The sequence below is a fragment of the Hordeum vulgare genome, chromosome 6H, assembly GCF_904849725.1.
Source record: "Hordeum vulgare subsp. vulgare chromosome 6H, MorexV3_pseudomolecules_assembly, whole genome shotgun sequence".
Taxonomy (NCBI): Eukaryota; Viridiplantae; Streptophyta; class Magnoliopsida; order Poales; family Poaceae; genus Hordeum; species Hordeum vulgare.
The window spans coordinates 330,608,807-330,625,192 of NC_058523.1; the positions used below are offsets into that span (position 1 = coordinate 330,608,807).

The window sequence follows — 16,386 nt, forward strand, 5'->3', positions numbered from 1 at the left end:
ATTTCCAATAATGAGTAATCCCTTTCGTGCTATCCGGTTCTTTTCTGAGTTGTTTTTTCATTCTCGATCCTCCGAAGGCCATCATTTTAGAAGATTCTTCATTCTCAGCTTTCAGCTTTCTCCCTCAATTCTTCTCAATTGTTGTCTCTTCGCTCGTCTCTCGATTATTCGGTGCCTTGTTCAAGTTTTCTCTCAGCTGGCTTATGATCTCTTCATTCTCTTGTATCTCCTTTAATTCTTGGTTTTCCCATTCAATTGTGAATTCTTACCGGTGCTTCCTTCAATTTTTGCCTCAAGTGGTGCTTATCTCTCTGCCTCTTCAAGATTCAATTCTAGTAGAATAAGTCATATGCTAAATCCGTTGATTGTCGTCAATTTAACTTGATGAAGGATTAGCATAACATAATTCTTATTCTTATTTCATCAAATGATTTCAATTCTTATTCCGGAGTGACTCATGATATCAATTCTTTTCGCAAGTGCTTATCCTTCTTTTCCGGAGTTCCAAGTTCTTTTAGTATCTCTTTGTGAGGCTTCTTCTAAATCCTGGCAAGGTCATAATCTTATTCTTTTCTACCTTGATATATTTGCATCATTCATTCGTATACGGAGGTCCTTCTTGGTGGTTCATCAAGGTTTCAATCCATTCTCAAGTGTTCTTCAAGATTCTTGTTGGAGTACCTCAAGTATCCTTTCTCTTGCATTCATATGTGCAATTGTTCTTTCTTTATCATTTGAGGTGGTATTATAGCATTCTTGTTAGTGTAGGAGTTTCGAAGAGATTTCCTTTCAGGAATGAGATAATTAAACCCACCAATTCTATGATCATGAGATATTTTCAACCCATGAGTTCTTCGTTGAGCTATCTTGGTTTGGATTTCACCTAAAGCTTTTCGTATGGATTGTTGCTATCATGGAGCTTGTCATTAATCCAAGTTCTCAATGTATCCTCTTGGTGTAAGAAGTTTTCATATCTTTGCTTTCATCTATCCTTGGTTCTTGTAGTGGTTGGTTGTCACCTCATAGATGTTGAGATGATTTCCATAAGCCCACTACTATCTTGTTCTTTCGTTGTTGTTTTCCAACAACTCCGTCCAATTCTTCTTGTAAGGATGCTTGCCAAGTTCATTGGAGTTAGTAGTTTTCATTCTCTTCTTCTGTATGAGCTAGTTCATATTCTCTTGTTCCGGAGGCTTTGTGATGTTGCTCTTTTGGATCTATCATGTTGTTCTACCAAGATCATGGTGTTCCCTTGCTCTATTTAGTTGTTTGTTATGTATATTGTCTATTTCTTCCATCTTATCGAATTTTTTGTCCCATTTTCCTACCGAAGTGCTGCCGAAATTTTCCGTGAATCCTTGCTTGTTTCTCTTATCACTCCTCATCTCCTTGCAACCTTCAAGGATCGTTGGTTTCACTCGTTTGTCAAAGAAGCGACTAAGTTTTTACCTCTTGTTCTTTCTCATCCTCTCCCCTTTCATTCTTGGATCTCGGGGCGAGATCCTCTTGTAGTGTAGGAGAGTTGTGACAGCCCAAGACCGACGCCTAGAAGATTCCCCCTTTTATTTCCGTTTCCGTCGTGTGCTTACTTTTATTTCTTGCATCATCATGTAGTTGCATCATCGCATCATGCATGGCATCTTGCATCGTCTGTCACGTGTGGTTTTGAGTGTTGTGCTTTGAGTGATCACTGAGTCGTAGTGCGATAGTAGATCCCCCCTCTCCCCTCTTAATTTCGTTTTTGCAGTTTGCCAAAGTTTCCGTTTTAACCCCTATTTAAAAAAAGGCTCGTCTCTTTTAAATCCTTTTATCAAATGTGGGGGCAACCCCTTGGGTTTGCTTTATTTTTCCTTTTGTTTTTTTAAAACTAGAGACTCTTTTATTTAAAAAAAAGAAGGGGTTTATTTATTATTTAAAAAAGAAAGGGTTTTATTTTAATTCTTCAAAAGGTTTTATTTTATTTCATTTAAAGATGCCCAACTATTTCTTATAGTTGGGGTGTGGGTTTTAAAGGAGCTCAAAAACGTTTATTTTATTTTCTTATGTTTGAACCTTTATCTTTTGCGGTGTTTCTCTGTTTTTAAAAAAAAAAGAGAAAAAAAACAAATAGGAAAGAGGGAGCCTGCCCAGGCCAGCCGGCCCAGGCCCAGCAGCTCCCCATGCCCTAGCGACGCTCCCCGAGCGTCTTCTCCCCTCGTCCTCCCTCGTCCTCCCGTGCGCCTCCCTCTGCCCCGATTCCCCTCTTCCCCGATTCCCTCGCCTCCGTCCCCTAGCTCGCCCTTAGGAGCTCGCCGCCGGCTTGCCTGCCCCGCGCCGGTTTTCCCTGTTGCCCGACCTCGCCCTTGCCAAGATCCGCCTCGCCGGCCTCCTGGTCGCCGGACCGAGCCGCCGTCGCCTCCCTGCGTCCCCTACTGTCGCTCGCCTCCAGGCCCGAGCTGTCGTTGCCCTCGCCGCGCCGCCTCCCCTGCCGCTGTTCCCGGCGCCATACTCGCCTTGCTGTTGGAGCCGTTGATGCCGCTGTTGTGTTGTAGTTGTCCCGTGCTGTTGCCCTGTTACCTTAGCCGGTGCTGCGTGTTGTAGCTGTTCGTGCTTGCTGCCAAGCTAGCTGATGGCCGATGCCGTGTTGTTGTTGTTGCTGTAGGGTGCTCTTCTTGCCGCTGATGCCGTGTTGCCAACATGCTGCTGCTTTGCTAGCTTGCTGTTTGCCTTGCATGCTAGGCTAGTTGCTTAGCTCGGTTGCTAGCGTGCTACTGCTAGGTTAGTTGTTGCCTGTTGTAGATGTTTGCTTGATGCTAGCTGTAGTTGCTATAGCTTATGCTAGTAGTTTTGCTGTTAGATGCTAGGTTGTAGCTGCTTGTGTCGAGGTAGATAGCTGCCGCTTGCCGTCGCCGCTTGTTGTTGCCTTGCCCGGTTGCCTGTTGGAACGTCGCCGAAGACCGGTGCACCATCCCCGCCTGCCGTGAGTCTTCGACAAGTTCGCCGGGAACCACGACATCCTCGACGTACCCCGAACATCGACGGAGACGTGATCGACTTCCGAGGTGAAGACCGTGCACCGACGCCGAGCGTACGACTACCATCGACGAGACCGTGTACGACTACTTCCACGACGACCACGACGACCATTGATCTCCTTCATCGAACCGAACCGCTCCGATGTGCACGCTCCGAAGGTATACCGATGGGACGTTGTCGTGTACCGAACACATATGATGTATGAGTTGAATATTATGCACCGTATGTTGCCCGTTGTCTTCTTTCGACGTGCCTCGACACATGGGAACCCGAGATACGGGATCACCCCATTCTTTGTTTAACGTTCCCGCACACGCTTCATATACGTTGGCACGATATCTCGACGAGTTATCGGGATAGGAACGTTGTCGTGGCATCATTTCCGATTTTCCGCCATGGTTCCCTCTCGCTCGCCGTGGCGACATATGCTTCTTTCCCTTCTTGCCGTGATGTTGTAACTTGCATGCATAAAGCATTCATGGCATATGATCTTGTGTTGCATGTCTCTCGTGTCGTAGCTCCGCTCTTGTTCCGTGAGTTAAACCGACTAGGATGACACGTAGGATCATCGCTTCACCCCTTGCCATGTTAACAACATTTAATATTGCGTGTTAAATAATCAGGAGTGAATTAAATAATTAAACATGGAGTTTCGTCGATATGCAACCCGTTGCATATCGAGCTTCACTTAATGTGTAGTGTTTTCGTGAGGTGAATTGCATGCCATCCCTTGCATTTTGATCTGCTCCTGCATCATATTAGGTTGTGCATCATGTTGTGCATCGTGTGGTGAATATTTGTGTTGATGTTTGTTTCCGGTTTGCTTCGTCTCGATAGAGATCCGCAAGTGTGTCGGAATGTGAGGACCCGTTCGACTACGTCGGTTCGTCTGCTTCATGGAGTCATTCTTCTTCCAAGCGGGATCTCAGGCAAGATGATCATTTCCCCAGATACCATTACTATCATTGCCATGCTAGTTTAATCGCTTCTATCGATTATGTCTCGTTGCCTACCACATGTTAAATATCAGCCTCTCAATCATGCCATGATAACCTTCAACCTGTTTGACCTAGCAAACCACTGATTGGCTATGTTACCGCTTGCTTAACCCTGTGTTAGCGTTGCTAGTTGCAGGTGCAGTTGCTTCCATGTGAAAACATGGATTTCTGGTTTTATCACCCTATTAATGTTATTTAATTAAATGCACCTATATACTTGGTAAAAGGTGGAAGGCTCGGCCTTTCTAGCCTGGTGTTTTGTTCCACCTTTGCCCCCTTAGTTTCGGCTACCGGTGTTATGTTCCATAATTGAGCGCTCCTAACATGATCGGGGTTGTTGTGGGGACCCCCTTGATAATTCGTTTTAGATTAAAGCTGGTCTGGCAAGGCCCAACATTGGTACTATTTGCCTAACATAATAATTTTGTTAAATTGAAATGCATAGGGAGTTAGCGCTACCTGAGGAGTAATTCTACATAATACAGGGGGGCCACTGCTGTTGGTGCTGGTCCAAAACTAGAGCCGTTTGCGGGGCCAACCCGGGGCAACTCGGGAGATTTCTATCAGGCCACCGTACGCTGTGCTTATCCGTCGTGTCCTGAGAACGAGATACGCGGCTCCTATCGGGATCGTCGACACGTCGGGCGGCCTTGTTGGATTAGTTTTACCTTTGACGAGATATCTTGTGCATCGGGATTCCGGTGATGCTTTGGGTAATCTCAGAGTTGAGGTTTTCCACTAGGGAATCCGACGAGATCGCGAGCTTCGTGATTGAGGATTTCTATGCGGCTTGAGGTAATTTGTGATGGACTAGTTGGAGCACCCCTGCAGGGTTAAATCTTTCGGAAAGCCGTGCCCGCGGTTATGTGGCAACACGGAAACTTTGTTTAACACTGGTTCTAGATAACTTGAAGTTAACTTAATTAAAATATGCCAACTGTGTGCGTAACCGTGATTGTCTCTTTCATGAGTTCCTTCTCCGATCGAGGACACGGTGGGGATATGTCTGACGTAGGTAGGTGTTCAGGATCATTCATTTGATCATCCGTAGTTCACGTCCGCTATGCGTAGATCCCCCCCTCTTATTTCTTGTACTCGTAAGTTAGCCACCAAATATATGCTTAGCCGCTGCTGCAACCTCACTACTTAACCATACCTTACCCATTAAGCTTTGCTAGTCTTGATACCTTTGGAAATGAGATTGCTGAGTCCCCTGTGGCTCACAGATTACTACAACACCAGTTGTAGGTACAGGTAAAGGTTACTTGACGCGAGCGCGTTGATTGTTCATTTGGAGTTGCTTCTTCTTCTTCTTCTTCTTCATCGATCTAGGATGGGTTCCAGGTCGGCAGCCTGGGATAGCAAGGATGGACGTCGTTCTTCTTTTCTCGTTTGTTTTCGTCCGTAGTCGGACCCTGCTCTTACTCTTGATGATTATGTAATGTACTGATGTGACTCTGATGTAGCTTGTGGCGAGTGTGATCCAACTCTATATCTCTTCTGTTCAGTACATGTACTTGTGACGATATCCATTCTTGCGACACGACGAGATGCGCTTCTATCCCTGACGAGGCCCTCGTGCCAAATTGAGGATAGGGTCGCATCTTGGGTGTGACATATATATACCCTTTCACCCACCTCTCATTCTTGGGAGAAGCACTCAGAACACACATTTCATTTCCAGATCCATTTTTTGAGAGAGAACCACCTACTCATGTGTTGAGACCAAGATATTCCAATCCAATCATTTGAAACTTGACCTCTAGCCTCCCCAAACTGCTTTCTACCAAATCAACCTCTCCTACCCATGCATATTCTGTAAGAGAGTGATTTGTGTTGAGGAGACTATCTTTAGAAGCACAAGAGTAAGGAGTTCATTGATCTACCCCATCTATTTCCATTTGGAGGGTGGTGCCTCCTAGATTGGTTAGGTGTCGCTCGGGAGCCTCCTACTTCGTGTTGTGGAGTTGAACCAAGATGTTTGTAAGGGCAAGGAGATCGCCTACTTCGCAAAGATCTACCGTGAGTAAGGCTAGTCCTCCGGGGATAGACAAGACCGCTTCTTTGTGGACCCTCCGTGGGTGGAGCCCTCCGTGGACTCTCGCGGCTGTTACCCTCTGTGGGTTGAAGTCTCCACTAACATGGACGTACGATAGCGCCACCTATCGGAATCATGCCAAAAATCGCCGTGTCAACCTCATGCGTTTGATCTCCCTACCTTACTCCTCTATTTACACTTGCATGTTTACTTTCCGCTGCTATACTATTAGAACTGCATGTGTAGGGTGTACTTGACTTGTTATAACTGTTGTAGCTGCCTCTCAAGTAAAATTGAGAAAAAGCAAAAAATTATCTTGTCAAGTAGTCTAATCACCCCCCTCTAAACATACTTTCGATCTTATAGCTACCCAACCACAACCACCTGATTTGCGTTCCTGGCGGTCAGATTTGGAGCGGATCCGGCCGGACTTGGGGCTCGCCCGGTTGCGGGTAGGCCACGCCGTGCCATGGACTGGCCGGACACCGGGCCAAGACCTCCCGGCAAGGCCGCAATGTCGCATGCAGGTACTGACTCCTCATCTAGCCGTTTGGATCTACGTCGTCGACAGTTCGTAGGCAGATACAAGAACGGCGGGAGGCCGGGGTCGTTGCTGGCCCAAAGGCTTGTCGGCGCATCGTTGCCACTTATTAAGTGCAACGACTGCCCAAGGAAGGTCCAACGTCGCATGTCTACAACGCCGGAACATCCCGGGTGGGTGTTCACCAAGTGCCCAAACGATGGGGAGGTATGTGCTACTTTAGCACAAGGTTCAGCGTCGCATGTCTACAAGCCAGAACATCCCGGATGGGTGTTCACCAAGTGCCCAAACGACGGGGAGGTATGTGCTACTTTAGCATTGTTTGTGCTCTCGGATTTGACTACTTGTGCTAACTTAATTTTGTTGTTGTGTAGAATGGATACGACTTTTGATATTGGGAAGAAGAATACATTGATATTTTGATAGAACGTAAATTAGTTGATGTTCATGCACTTTTAGCTACAATAGAGACTAGAAATAAGAATAGTGCACTTGTTGCTACAATAGATGCTAGAGATGAAAGTAGATGCGAGGAAGCAACATCAACGTCTTTAAACACGAAGAAGATAGAAGCACACAAGATCGAGCCTCCACAAATCAACAACAAATGCATCAAGAAGGCACTAATCCAACTTACGGGAGCAGTTATGGACGTTGGATTTATTTTAAAATGTCTATTGTGGTTCTTGTTTTCTTTGATCTTGCTATTCTGGTCAAAATTTGATGATGTACTATCATGTATCAAAAATCAATGATAAAAATAAAAAGATATGTGTTTGAAAAAAATGTATGGGACGGGTCAGCCTGGGCGTTCAGGTATTTTGGTTATTTCGGTTCGGGTAGTTCGGTTTATGAGTAATTCAGGTATTTGAAAATGGGAACCAAAATTGTTTCTATAAAAAAAACCGAACCCAAATTACTCAAAATTTTGATTCGGGTAATTCGGGTATCCAAATTACCCAAAATATTCGGAGCATACATCAACTTTTGATATGAATAACTCGGATAGTATGAATATTTTTGATAATATGGATATTTTAGTTAGTATGGGTAAAAAGTTAGTGTAATAATAACATGAATTTTTTAGATAGTATAAATAATTTGGTAGTATGGGTATTTCGGATTTTTCAGATTAAAACCCGAACCCTAACCCGAAAATCAAATATTAAAGAAATGAAAACCGAACCCTTACCTGATACCCGAATTATAATTCGATTCGGGTACCCAAATGCCCAGGGTGATGACGGGATGCGGTCGAAATGCGGCATGACCTAAGCATACCAGAAAATCCCCGGACACGATCCATTGTCCGGGGGCCCAAACGAAAAAAAGCCGGATCAAACGGATGTTCGGAAGAAGGCCCTGTTTGGAACCATAATAGATTATGATAATCTGGATTATGAAGATAGATTATATAATCTGGTTTATAAAAATAATCTAGGTGGACATGTTTGGAGGCCAGATTATATAAATTGTAATCCAGGTTTTACATTGCATAATGACCTGTCTGCCCTTTGTTTGTTTTTTCGAAAAAAGAGAAGGATGGCGGTGGTAGGAATGTGATTATCTCCAACTTTCTAAGGGTAATGAGTCATTAGCAATCCATAATCTGATTTTAGCTGATATAGAGTAGATTATGAGTTTTTAATAATCTAGTCATCTAGTTTTTATAATCTACACCATAAGCTGTCCTGTTTGAAGACATAATAGATTATAAAAACTGAATTATATAATCTGGGTGGTTCCAAACAGGGCCGAAGTCGCGCTGGAGTTGGCCTGAAACCGCATGGTCCAAATTGACGCATCCTCCTCTTAAGGGGACACTGAAAGTGTACTCCTCCAGCCTATGAAGCACGCCCGCCGAGCCCAAACACTTGTTCTGTCCGGCGCGAGATCTTTGAGCCCCTCGACCACCTCCTCCTCCTCATCCTCCACCGATTTCCGTGGTTGCCGCCCCTCTGAAGACCTGCTCGCCGTCGCCGACTTCGAACACAGGCCTGGAGCGAGCACGCCACCACCGCCACGTCCCACGCCTTCAAGCTGTTCGGCAAAATGCCCAACTCGTATGACAATCGGCCAAGTCCGAGCTCTTGTACCGAGCGCGCCCATGGGTCACGCTGCTTGCTCGAGAAAAGGGGCGCGTCTGCAGGGCGAGATGGTGATCCACGGTATAGTACACGTGCTTAACGCGTCTCATGCCTCGTGTTACCTCGACATTGATGAGTGGTGAATTGACATGAAATGCTCTTTCCGTTTCTAGCCGTCCCACAAGTATTGTTTATACAGTCCAACTGTATTGCCAAGTATAGTAACAAAAAGATCAAGCTAACTTCCAAATAACCACATTTTACATTCACAACACACAGCCAGTAGATCAATAGGTGAGCCGATCGTCAACACTCAAGAACCTGCAGCCAAGTATGGTAAAATGAAGACCGTTCCCCCAAATTTCCAAATCAAGTTCTTGTTACTTGCATTTTTGTGTGCAAACTTCTGTGCAATCTAGAGAGTACAACTTCTCTTATAGGACTATATGGGGCAATGGCATTCATTTTGGCCTCGCTTACATGTCTACAAAATCCGAGGTGTCAAAAATATAACCATTTCTTATACTTTAACTGAAAGGAAAGGTTTGATGATTTGCAACAATATAAGAAGAATGGTATACATTAGTATGTAAAATAATATTCCATTATTCCATTATTATTATTATTATCTTCCGATATGGATTTCATGCATACTTTACACAAGCTTTTTGTTTGCATGGAAAGGTAAGGACATGCCCTATCAGAGTTACATAGATTCCTAGATGAGGGTTTATATCCAAAATATCGCATAGTTCTATTCAAATGCCCTTGATGAGAACACAATATATATTCCTTTGGCTTTGAAGGCAGGGATTAGAATTTATTTACGCAATTTCTATATTAGGAAGCAAACACACAAGGATTTTACTCTATTATAAGTTCTCTAAAGTCGATTCTGTTTACCAAATTTCTAAATTTCAAAGCAAACTTACTATGCTTGTACTCCATTATGAAAATTTTGAAGTCTGTCGCCTTTACTTGCTTATTCCTTGAACTCTAGATCCAATCCAAGATCAAGGAAACCGGTTGCGCAATTTTTTTTTCCCGAGAAAACGCAAAGACTTTGCGTTTCTTTTCATTGAAAGGGGGGGGGGGGGCACAGGTTACATGCCTCCTAGGAGGGGGTTTACAATTTATGTTACAACGATCTTAGTGGACATCCCAGGTGCTTGGGATCACCAGTCGAAGGCTTGAAGCCCCAGCCCTAGCCCAGAGGGCGGCCTCTGCTTTGATACTCTCCGTTAGCTGGTGGACGGATGGTTGATCCCCATCAAAGGTACAAGCGTTTCGCTGTTTCCAGATCATCCATCCCGTCAGGAGTGTCGCCGTTGCGGCTGCGCAATTCTCAGGTCAGATCTGTCAGATCCAAATCAAGCGAAGAAACCACGGGAATTTGGTAAGAACAAAAAATCTCGCTGCGACTTAGTCACGCAACCTCAGCGCTTGTCTGGTGACAGATCCCTCAAATCCAGTTCCAGGTGCCTCATTGCTGTCTGACGACAAATCCCTCGGTCATTCCGCCTTTAGATCGTCCGCTTTGCCATGGCGTTATCAGGTACTTTTTTCTTCCTTCGTATATTTTTTGTTGACTAATGCAAAAATTCTCGTTGTACGAAAAAAATTGGCGCATCCATAGATGGGCAGGAGCAACTTTATCGTTTTGTTGTCCTTGTATGGAAAATCAGGGATTTCTTTGTAAAGAATAGTGTGCCCGTGTGAAGTCTGCCCTTGATTAGGTCCTAGGGAATCCTATCTGGAAAACATGTTTCTTCAAAGAGAGTTGGAATTTTTTTTGTGCTGGGTCTTTGTTTTTGATAGAAACATGATGTGATAGCTGCTCTTAACCATCAATTGTGTGCTTCATGTGTGTCAGCAGCTTTTAAGAAAAGAGAGAGACATGAAGCCGGCCTTGAAGGTGCATTTGATATGCAAAAGAGCGAGCTAATGGTCCGAGAAATGGAGGCTGAAAGGTTTGCTGATAATGCGGTGAAGAAGGAACTGCGTCAAATGCATCTTGAGGTTGAGAAACTTCGTGCTGAAAACCAGGAATTAACTATTAAATTACAGAAGCTGACTGAAGAAGTGAAAGCAGACAAAAGGTCTGAAGGCAAGCAAAGCTTCCCTGAACTGCATGCTGAGCTAGAGGGGTTGCAGAAAGAGTATCAGTACATACGGTTTGTGATCTCATACTCCCTCACTTCGTCGCTTCCCATACTAACTTTATTTGTAGCATATGGGATTGTTGCTAACCCGATATCTGTTTTATTGCTGCAAAAGATCTGAAGTTGAGCATAATCGGGACATAAATACCAAGCAAGCTGAGCAGATGAAAACAATGGAAATGAGCCTCATAGCCATGACCGAACAGGTTGACAAGTTACATGCCGAGATGCAAAATACTGACATGAGAGCACAAGGTATTTTCCCCTGCTCGGTTTTAAGGTTTGGATTGTTAGAGAAATAGCAATTTGTATCTCCATGAGGTCATAGGCTATCATATATACATGGTACAATATGCTGAAAACCCCTCATACAACACCCCCTCCACTGTCAAACTCATGATGAATCAACAACACGGAGTTTGGAAAGGTAAAGCCATGATGTGCTCTAGTCTAGGCCTTTGTGAAGAAATCCAACAAGTATAACTTGAAAGGCACATACTGAAGAGCAATCACCCGATCCTGCACACAGGAGTGCACAAAGAAAGCATCTACACTGATATGTTTGGTGAGCTCATCTTCATAGGCAGTGGCGGAGCTACCACAAAAAAACTGGGCAGGCCAGCTAGTACAAATTGTGCTACCATATTATAATTCAGTACAGTATTGTAGGCTGGACTGTTGGTGTCGCTGGTGTCCCTGCCTCAGGTGGGTAACTCCCTTGAAGCTAGGTGGGTAACTCTCGCCCACGGGTGGGTAACTCTCTCTCGGCTAGCTGGATAACTCTCTCTCGCTCTGGCACAAACCGAAAGGAGGAAGAAGAAGGGAGGATCAAAGCAGTGGATACGGTGGTGTTTTCCGCGGTGCACGAACGCCGCCGCTGCCGGACAACCTCTATTCCGAGCTCGTACTCGACACCACACCGGTTACAGACGCACCCCACACAGGTTTTATACTCTGGGCCAGTGTCGGGCGTGACCCGCACACACCCACCTCCCGCTGCCACGATCTCGCCCGCTATAGACGCGGCCACCGCGCGCATGTACGCGCCCGGCTCGCGCAAAGCCCGCGAGAGATCGCTCCCGGGCGACCTGGTCCAACACGCCTAGCTAACCCTGGTCTAACGCACACACACGCACGCACCCTCGCCACGAGCCCGACGGGTCCCGCTTGCGCACACACGCGCAGCCCCGACGCGCCGGCGTGGCTTATGCCCAACACACACACACCTAAGCCATAGCCTAGAGGAGCCTGTCGTCCTCCACGTTGCCGTCGGCGAGCAGTGCCTGCTTCGCGGCCTGCGCCTCTCGTGGCCTCGGACACTCGTGCCGGAAGTGCCTGCGCTGGCCACAGCCGTAGCAGCGCCCGCGCCGCTTCCCTCCGTCGCCCGACGCCGTGCTGGCCGCACCATTGTCGTCGTTGTCGTTGAAGCCACCCCCGCGCTGTCGCTGCCGCGCCTGCCACTGTGCCTCCGTGAGCATCAACTGCTCCTCCGACCGCTCGCTGTCGGCCTGAACGCGTCGCCTTGTGCGCTCGTCGAACGCCTTGAGACCCCCGAGCGCCTCCTCGAACGACATGGTGTCCACGTCGCAAAACTGTTTGATGCCCGCCACCGCTGCGTACAGGCGGTCCGACACCATGTCAAGCAGTTTCTTGACCATCGTCTAGCGTTGTTCCCAGCCCTGCGTACAGCGCCGCCATGCTTCCGATCCTACCGGCGAACACATCCAGGGTCTCGCCGTCCACCGTCCGCAGCCGATCAAAATCGCCACGCAGTGTCGCCAGCCGCGCCGCCCAAACGCAGTCCGCGCCGACAAACCTGGTCTTTAGGCAGGCCCACACCTCCGCCTCCGTCTTCTTCCCCAAGACCTGCATCAACAGGTCCTCCGAGAGAGCCCCGAGCAGGTAGGCCCGAGCCGGTTTGTCCTTCTTCGCGACGTCCGCCGGCCGCCGAGTCTTCCGCCGACACCACCGCTTCCCAGAACCCGGCAGCGTCCAAATTCGCCTCCACCTTGATGGCCCACGTGGTGTAGTTCTCGTCAGTGAGAACCGGCACCTGCATCGGCGGCGAACTGCCTGCCCTGCCGGTCCACAGGACGAGCGACATCGCCGGCGATCACCCCGTCACCGCTGCTCTGATGCCAATTGTTGGTGTCGCTGGTGTCCCTGCCTCAGGTGAGTAACTCCCTCGAAGCTAGGTGGGTAACTCTCTCACCCACGGGTGGGTAACTCTCTCTCGGCTAGCTGGATAACTCTCTCTCGCTCTGGCACAAAACGAAAGGAGAAAGAAGAAGGGAGGATCAAAGCAGTGGATACGGTGGTGTTTTCCGCGGCGCACGAACGCCGCCGCTGCCGCACGGCCTCTATTCCGAGCTCGTACTCGACACCACACCGGTTACAGATGCATCCCACACAGGTTTTATACTCTGGGCCAGCGCCGTGCGTGACCCGCACGCACCCACCTCCCGCTGCCCACGATCTCGCCCGCTATAGACGCGGCCACCACGGGCACAAACGCGCCCAGCTCGTGCAAAGCCCGCGAGAGAATGCTCCCGGGAGACCCGGTCCAGCATGCCGAGCTAACCATGGTCTAACACACACACACACGCACGCACCCTCGCCACGAGCCCGACGTGTCCCGCTCTCGCACACACGCGCAGCCCCGCGTGGCTTATGCCCAACATGGACTTCGTGTAAATTACTTTTTGCTTTAACCCTGGGCAGGCCATGACCCTTTTGGCCTTGTCTTGGCTCCGCCAGTTTTCATAGGGTCAGGCGCAATACGGATAGCACATGTACTGTGCGATAAGAAAGGAGTGGATGTAGTCACATAACAGGAATCAATGCAATGATTCCTTGATTAAGCATTTCAACATCCAACTCTACTTTGTGAAATTTGTCAAAAAGCTCTTTCAAGTCTTGTTTTATAATCTCCCACAAATCTTGATTAAAACTCAACAGGGAAACCATTGGGCCCTGCTAAATTAATAAACGACAAGTCCTGGTACATACTTCTCTTCTTTGTACATGGTCCAGCATACCTGTACTTTTGCTACCCCCCTAACATTCTGGAGGTAGATCCCGATGAATGCACCATGTCAATCCCTTTTTCGTCGCATGTCACACACAGTGTTGCGCCGTTGTTATTGTGCCCTAATGGGATGTTTAGCAGTTGAGGTGCTACTGCTATTGCTCATGTAGTCGTGGCATTCCATAGACCAACTTTTAGCAAGAATGCAATTCCTTGGGGAAGTTCTGAGGAAGTATGTATGATGAGTAAAAAGGAATTAATAGAAATGCCTATTGTTAATATTGGCAATTGATTCAGTGAGTGCCTCTTGTGAGCAGTTCCCCTTTTTATCTGTTATTCTCAGCAGCATGATTCTTGTTATTATGAGTGTGTACCTAATTGTTGAAACAAACTGCTGCAGGACTGGCCACGGCGGTGCAAGTAGCAGCAGGTCAATCTGGGACGGCACAAGCTCAAGTTGCGTATGGAAGTCCATTTGACAATGTCCCTGCTCAAACAACTCAAGTGGACCAATCTGAGGCAGCACAGGCTCCGGCTGCATCAGCCGCCATTTACCCATATGCCTATTCCCCTGCAGTCGCACATCAGCAAACAACTCAAGCTTGGCCTTACGCTTATGGCATGCCTTACGCATACACCAATCCCATGGCGGGCCATCAAGATGTGCAAGCTAGTGGACATGCCGGCTACCCAATTGCAGGTTATGATCAGAATGCCACCCCCTACTATACAGTCTATCCTGGCCACCCTGCAGGTTATAATCAGAATGGCGTCCCCTACTATACTGGCTACCCAGTAGGTTATGATCAGGATGCCATGCACTTCTATCTTGTTGCCTACGCTGCAACTGCGGTGGGCGTCCCAGTGACTGATGCTGCGAACATGGACGACAATGCTGGATCTCCTGCCGGTGCCAGGCAGGCTGAATCAAGGGGGGACGCCACTGTCCACATCACACTTGCATCAGATGCTTCTCCCGACGCTGCAATCAGCTTTCGGCCACTGGAGATGTGAGAACCTGAGGTTTGGACTGCAAATGAGGTTGTCAGCACCTCGTGCCAATTTCCTTTCCTTTACCGGCAAGACACTTGTTATGCCATTCCTGTTGTGTTATTAGGACGTAGGGTGCGATCACCCAAGTTATACCTGGATTCTGGATTTCTTTTCCGTTTTCTTGTCATCGTTCCTGACTGGATTGATGGAGTGCAGATACATCACTCTTTGTTATCGTACTTGAACTCTGATTGGCGATGTGATTCTGGATCATAATCATATATATATGCTTCATTCGCTATATATGTACTTGTATCGGACTGTGTTTTTCTCTACCTAAATGCATGGGATGGAAGTATGCCGTGGTTTGGCTGACAGTACAGATAGCTCTGTAAGTTGCATAGACGCTGCCTGAGTAGTTTTTCAGGCAAGGAAGGACTAGAGGAGAGAAACAGGCAGCGGGTAGAGAGGGAGAAGACTAGCTAGCTGCTTGATTCCTCGAACCTCCTGGACGAGGACCGGCGGAACAGGCTCCTGAGGCTACGCTTGCTCTCCCACGGCCGCTTCCCTCCTCCCCCGCGCGTGGCGTCTTCGTTGGTGAAGCCAAAGCCACGCCTTGGTGGCCTGGCCTCGTCGACGATGGCGAGGCTGGACTCGATCTTCTGCGCGACGGTGACCAGCTCGTACGTGTCCCACAGCGACTGCGTGAAGTCCCACGATCTCCTGTTTGGCGCCGGCTTGGCCGCCGCGGCCGCGGCCTCGGCCTCCAGCTTGAACCGCGACGGCCTGTAGCGCGGGGCGTCCGCGCGGCGCGCTCCCAGACCAGCGCCGTCGTCGTCGTCCGCCGGCGCGCGGGACGGCCGCGGGTTGCCCGAGTGCGCGTACCACGCCTGCGCCACCGCCTTGACCAGCTCGATGTCCACGTCGTCCGCCGAGCTCTTCATGCCGATGCCGACGCCGGCGCGGTGCGTGCGTGGGTGGGCGTGGGTTTTGTGTTCGGCATTCGGCGGCGCACGGGTGGACGTGAGGGGCTGAGTTTGAGCCGTCGGTTTGGCGGCTACGGCGTGTCCGGGTATCAGCCTCACCTTCACAAGAGGTGCAAGACACAATCTCATGTATTTGTTTTGAAACAAGTATTTCAAAGTTTTGCAAGTCAAATAGATTTATGCGTGTGGGCGATCATGTAATTTTTGTGGTGTATGCAACACCTGGAGTTTTGTTATTGAACACAGTATAATCAAAGTCGCTCACACATACACAAACATATAATCATCTTTATGAACATACATACATACATCATATTCCTATGGACATTTTCAAGAGACTAAACCAGTACGTGAGATAAAAATAAATTATAAATTATTAGGCATTACTTAGTACTTCGTATGTTTTATTTTTTGTTAGATTTCACCTTCTATGTTCAATAAACTAGGAAGATGATCTTCATACACCGAAGGACTTCTTATTCCTTGATAATAATATATTTTCCGCTTTTTTATAGCAGAAGGATGTGACTAAGTCGTG

General features: G+C 47.6%; 2 protein-coding genes across 6 annotated transcripts; one reads left to right on the forward strand and one right to left on the reverse strand.

The window, feature by feature from the left end:
- The first annotated feature begins 8,419 nt into the window (after positions 1 to 8,419).
- Positions 8,420 to 15,165, forward strand: LOC123404027. Of its 5 annotated transcripts, XM_045097933.1 has the most exons (6): positions 8,420 to 8,760; positions 9,845 to 10,075; positions 10,152 to 10,234; positions 10,553 to 10,853; positions 10,957 to 11,096; positions 14,270 to 15,165. In XM_045097933.1, the coding sequence occupies exons 3-6, from the start codon at positions 10,222 to 10,224 to the stop codon at positions 14,881 to 14,883; spliced, it is 1,068 nt and encodes a 355-aa protein (XP_044953868.1). In that variant the 5' UTR covers positions 8,420 to 8,760; positions 9,845 to 10,075; positions 10,152 to 10,221; the 3' UTR covers positions 14,884 to 15,165. The 5 variants fall into 5 exon arrangements, with proteins under 5 accessions (XP_044953868.1, XP_044953867.1, XP_044953870.1 ...); XM_045097932.1 differs by having other exon boundaries at positions 8,420 to 10,075; XM_045097935.1 differs by having other exon boundaries at positions 8,420 to 10,075; positions 10,556 to 10,853.
- On the reverse strand, positions 15,126 to 16,085 carry LOC123404028. Its single transcript, XM_045097937.1, has one exon. It carries the CDS (start codon positions 15,975 to 15,977, stop codon positions 15,345 to 15,347), a length of 633 nt encoding a protein of 210 aa, XP_044953872.1. The 5' UTR covers positions 15,978 to 16,085; the 3' UTR covers positions 15,126 to 15,344.
- Between the last annotated feature and the right edge of the window lie 301 nt (positions 16,086 to 16,386).

Excerpts from the sequence above, each read along its gene's own strand:
- LOC123404027 (XM_045097932.1), top strand. Across the intron at positions 10,854-10,956 it reads AAAGAGTATCAGTACATACG|ATCTGAAGTTGAGCATAATC; the intron begins GTTTGTGATCTC and ends TTGCTGCAAAAG. Across the intron at positions 11,097-14,269 it reads TACTGACATGAGAGCACAAG|GACTGGCCACGGCGGTGCAA; the intron begins GTATTTTCCCCT and ends AAACTGCTGCAG.
- LOC123404028 (XM_045097937.1), bottom strand. The coding sequence starts at position 15,977 with ATGAGATTGTGTCTTGCACCTCTTGTGAAGGTGAGGCTGATACCCGGA.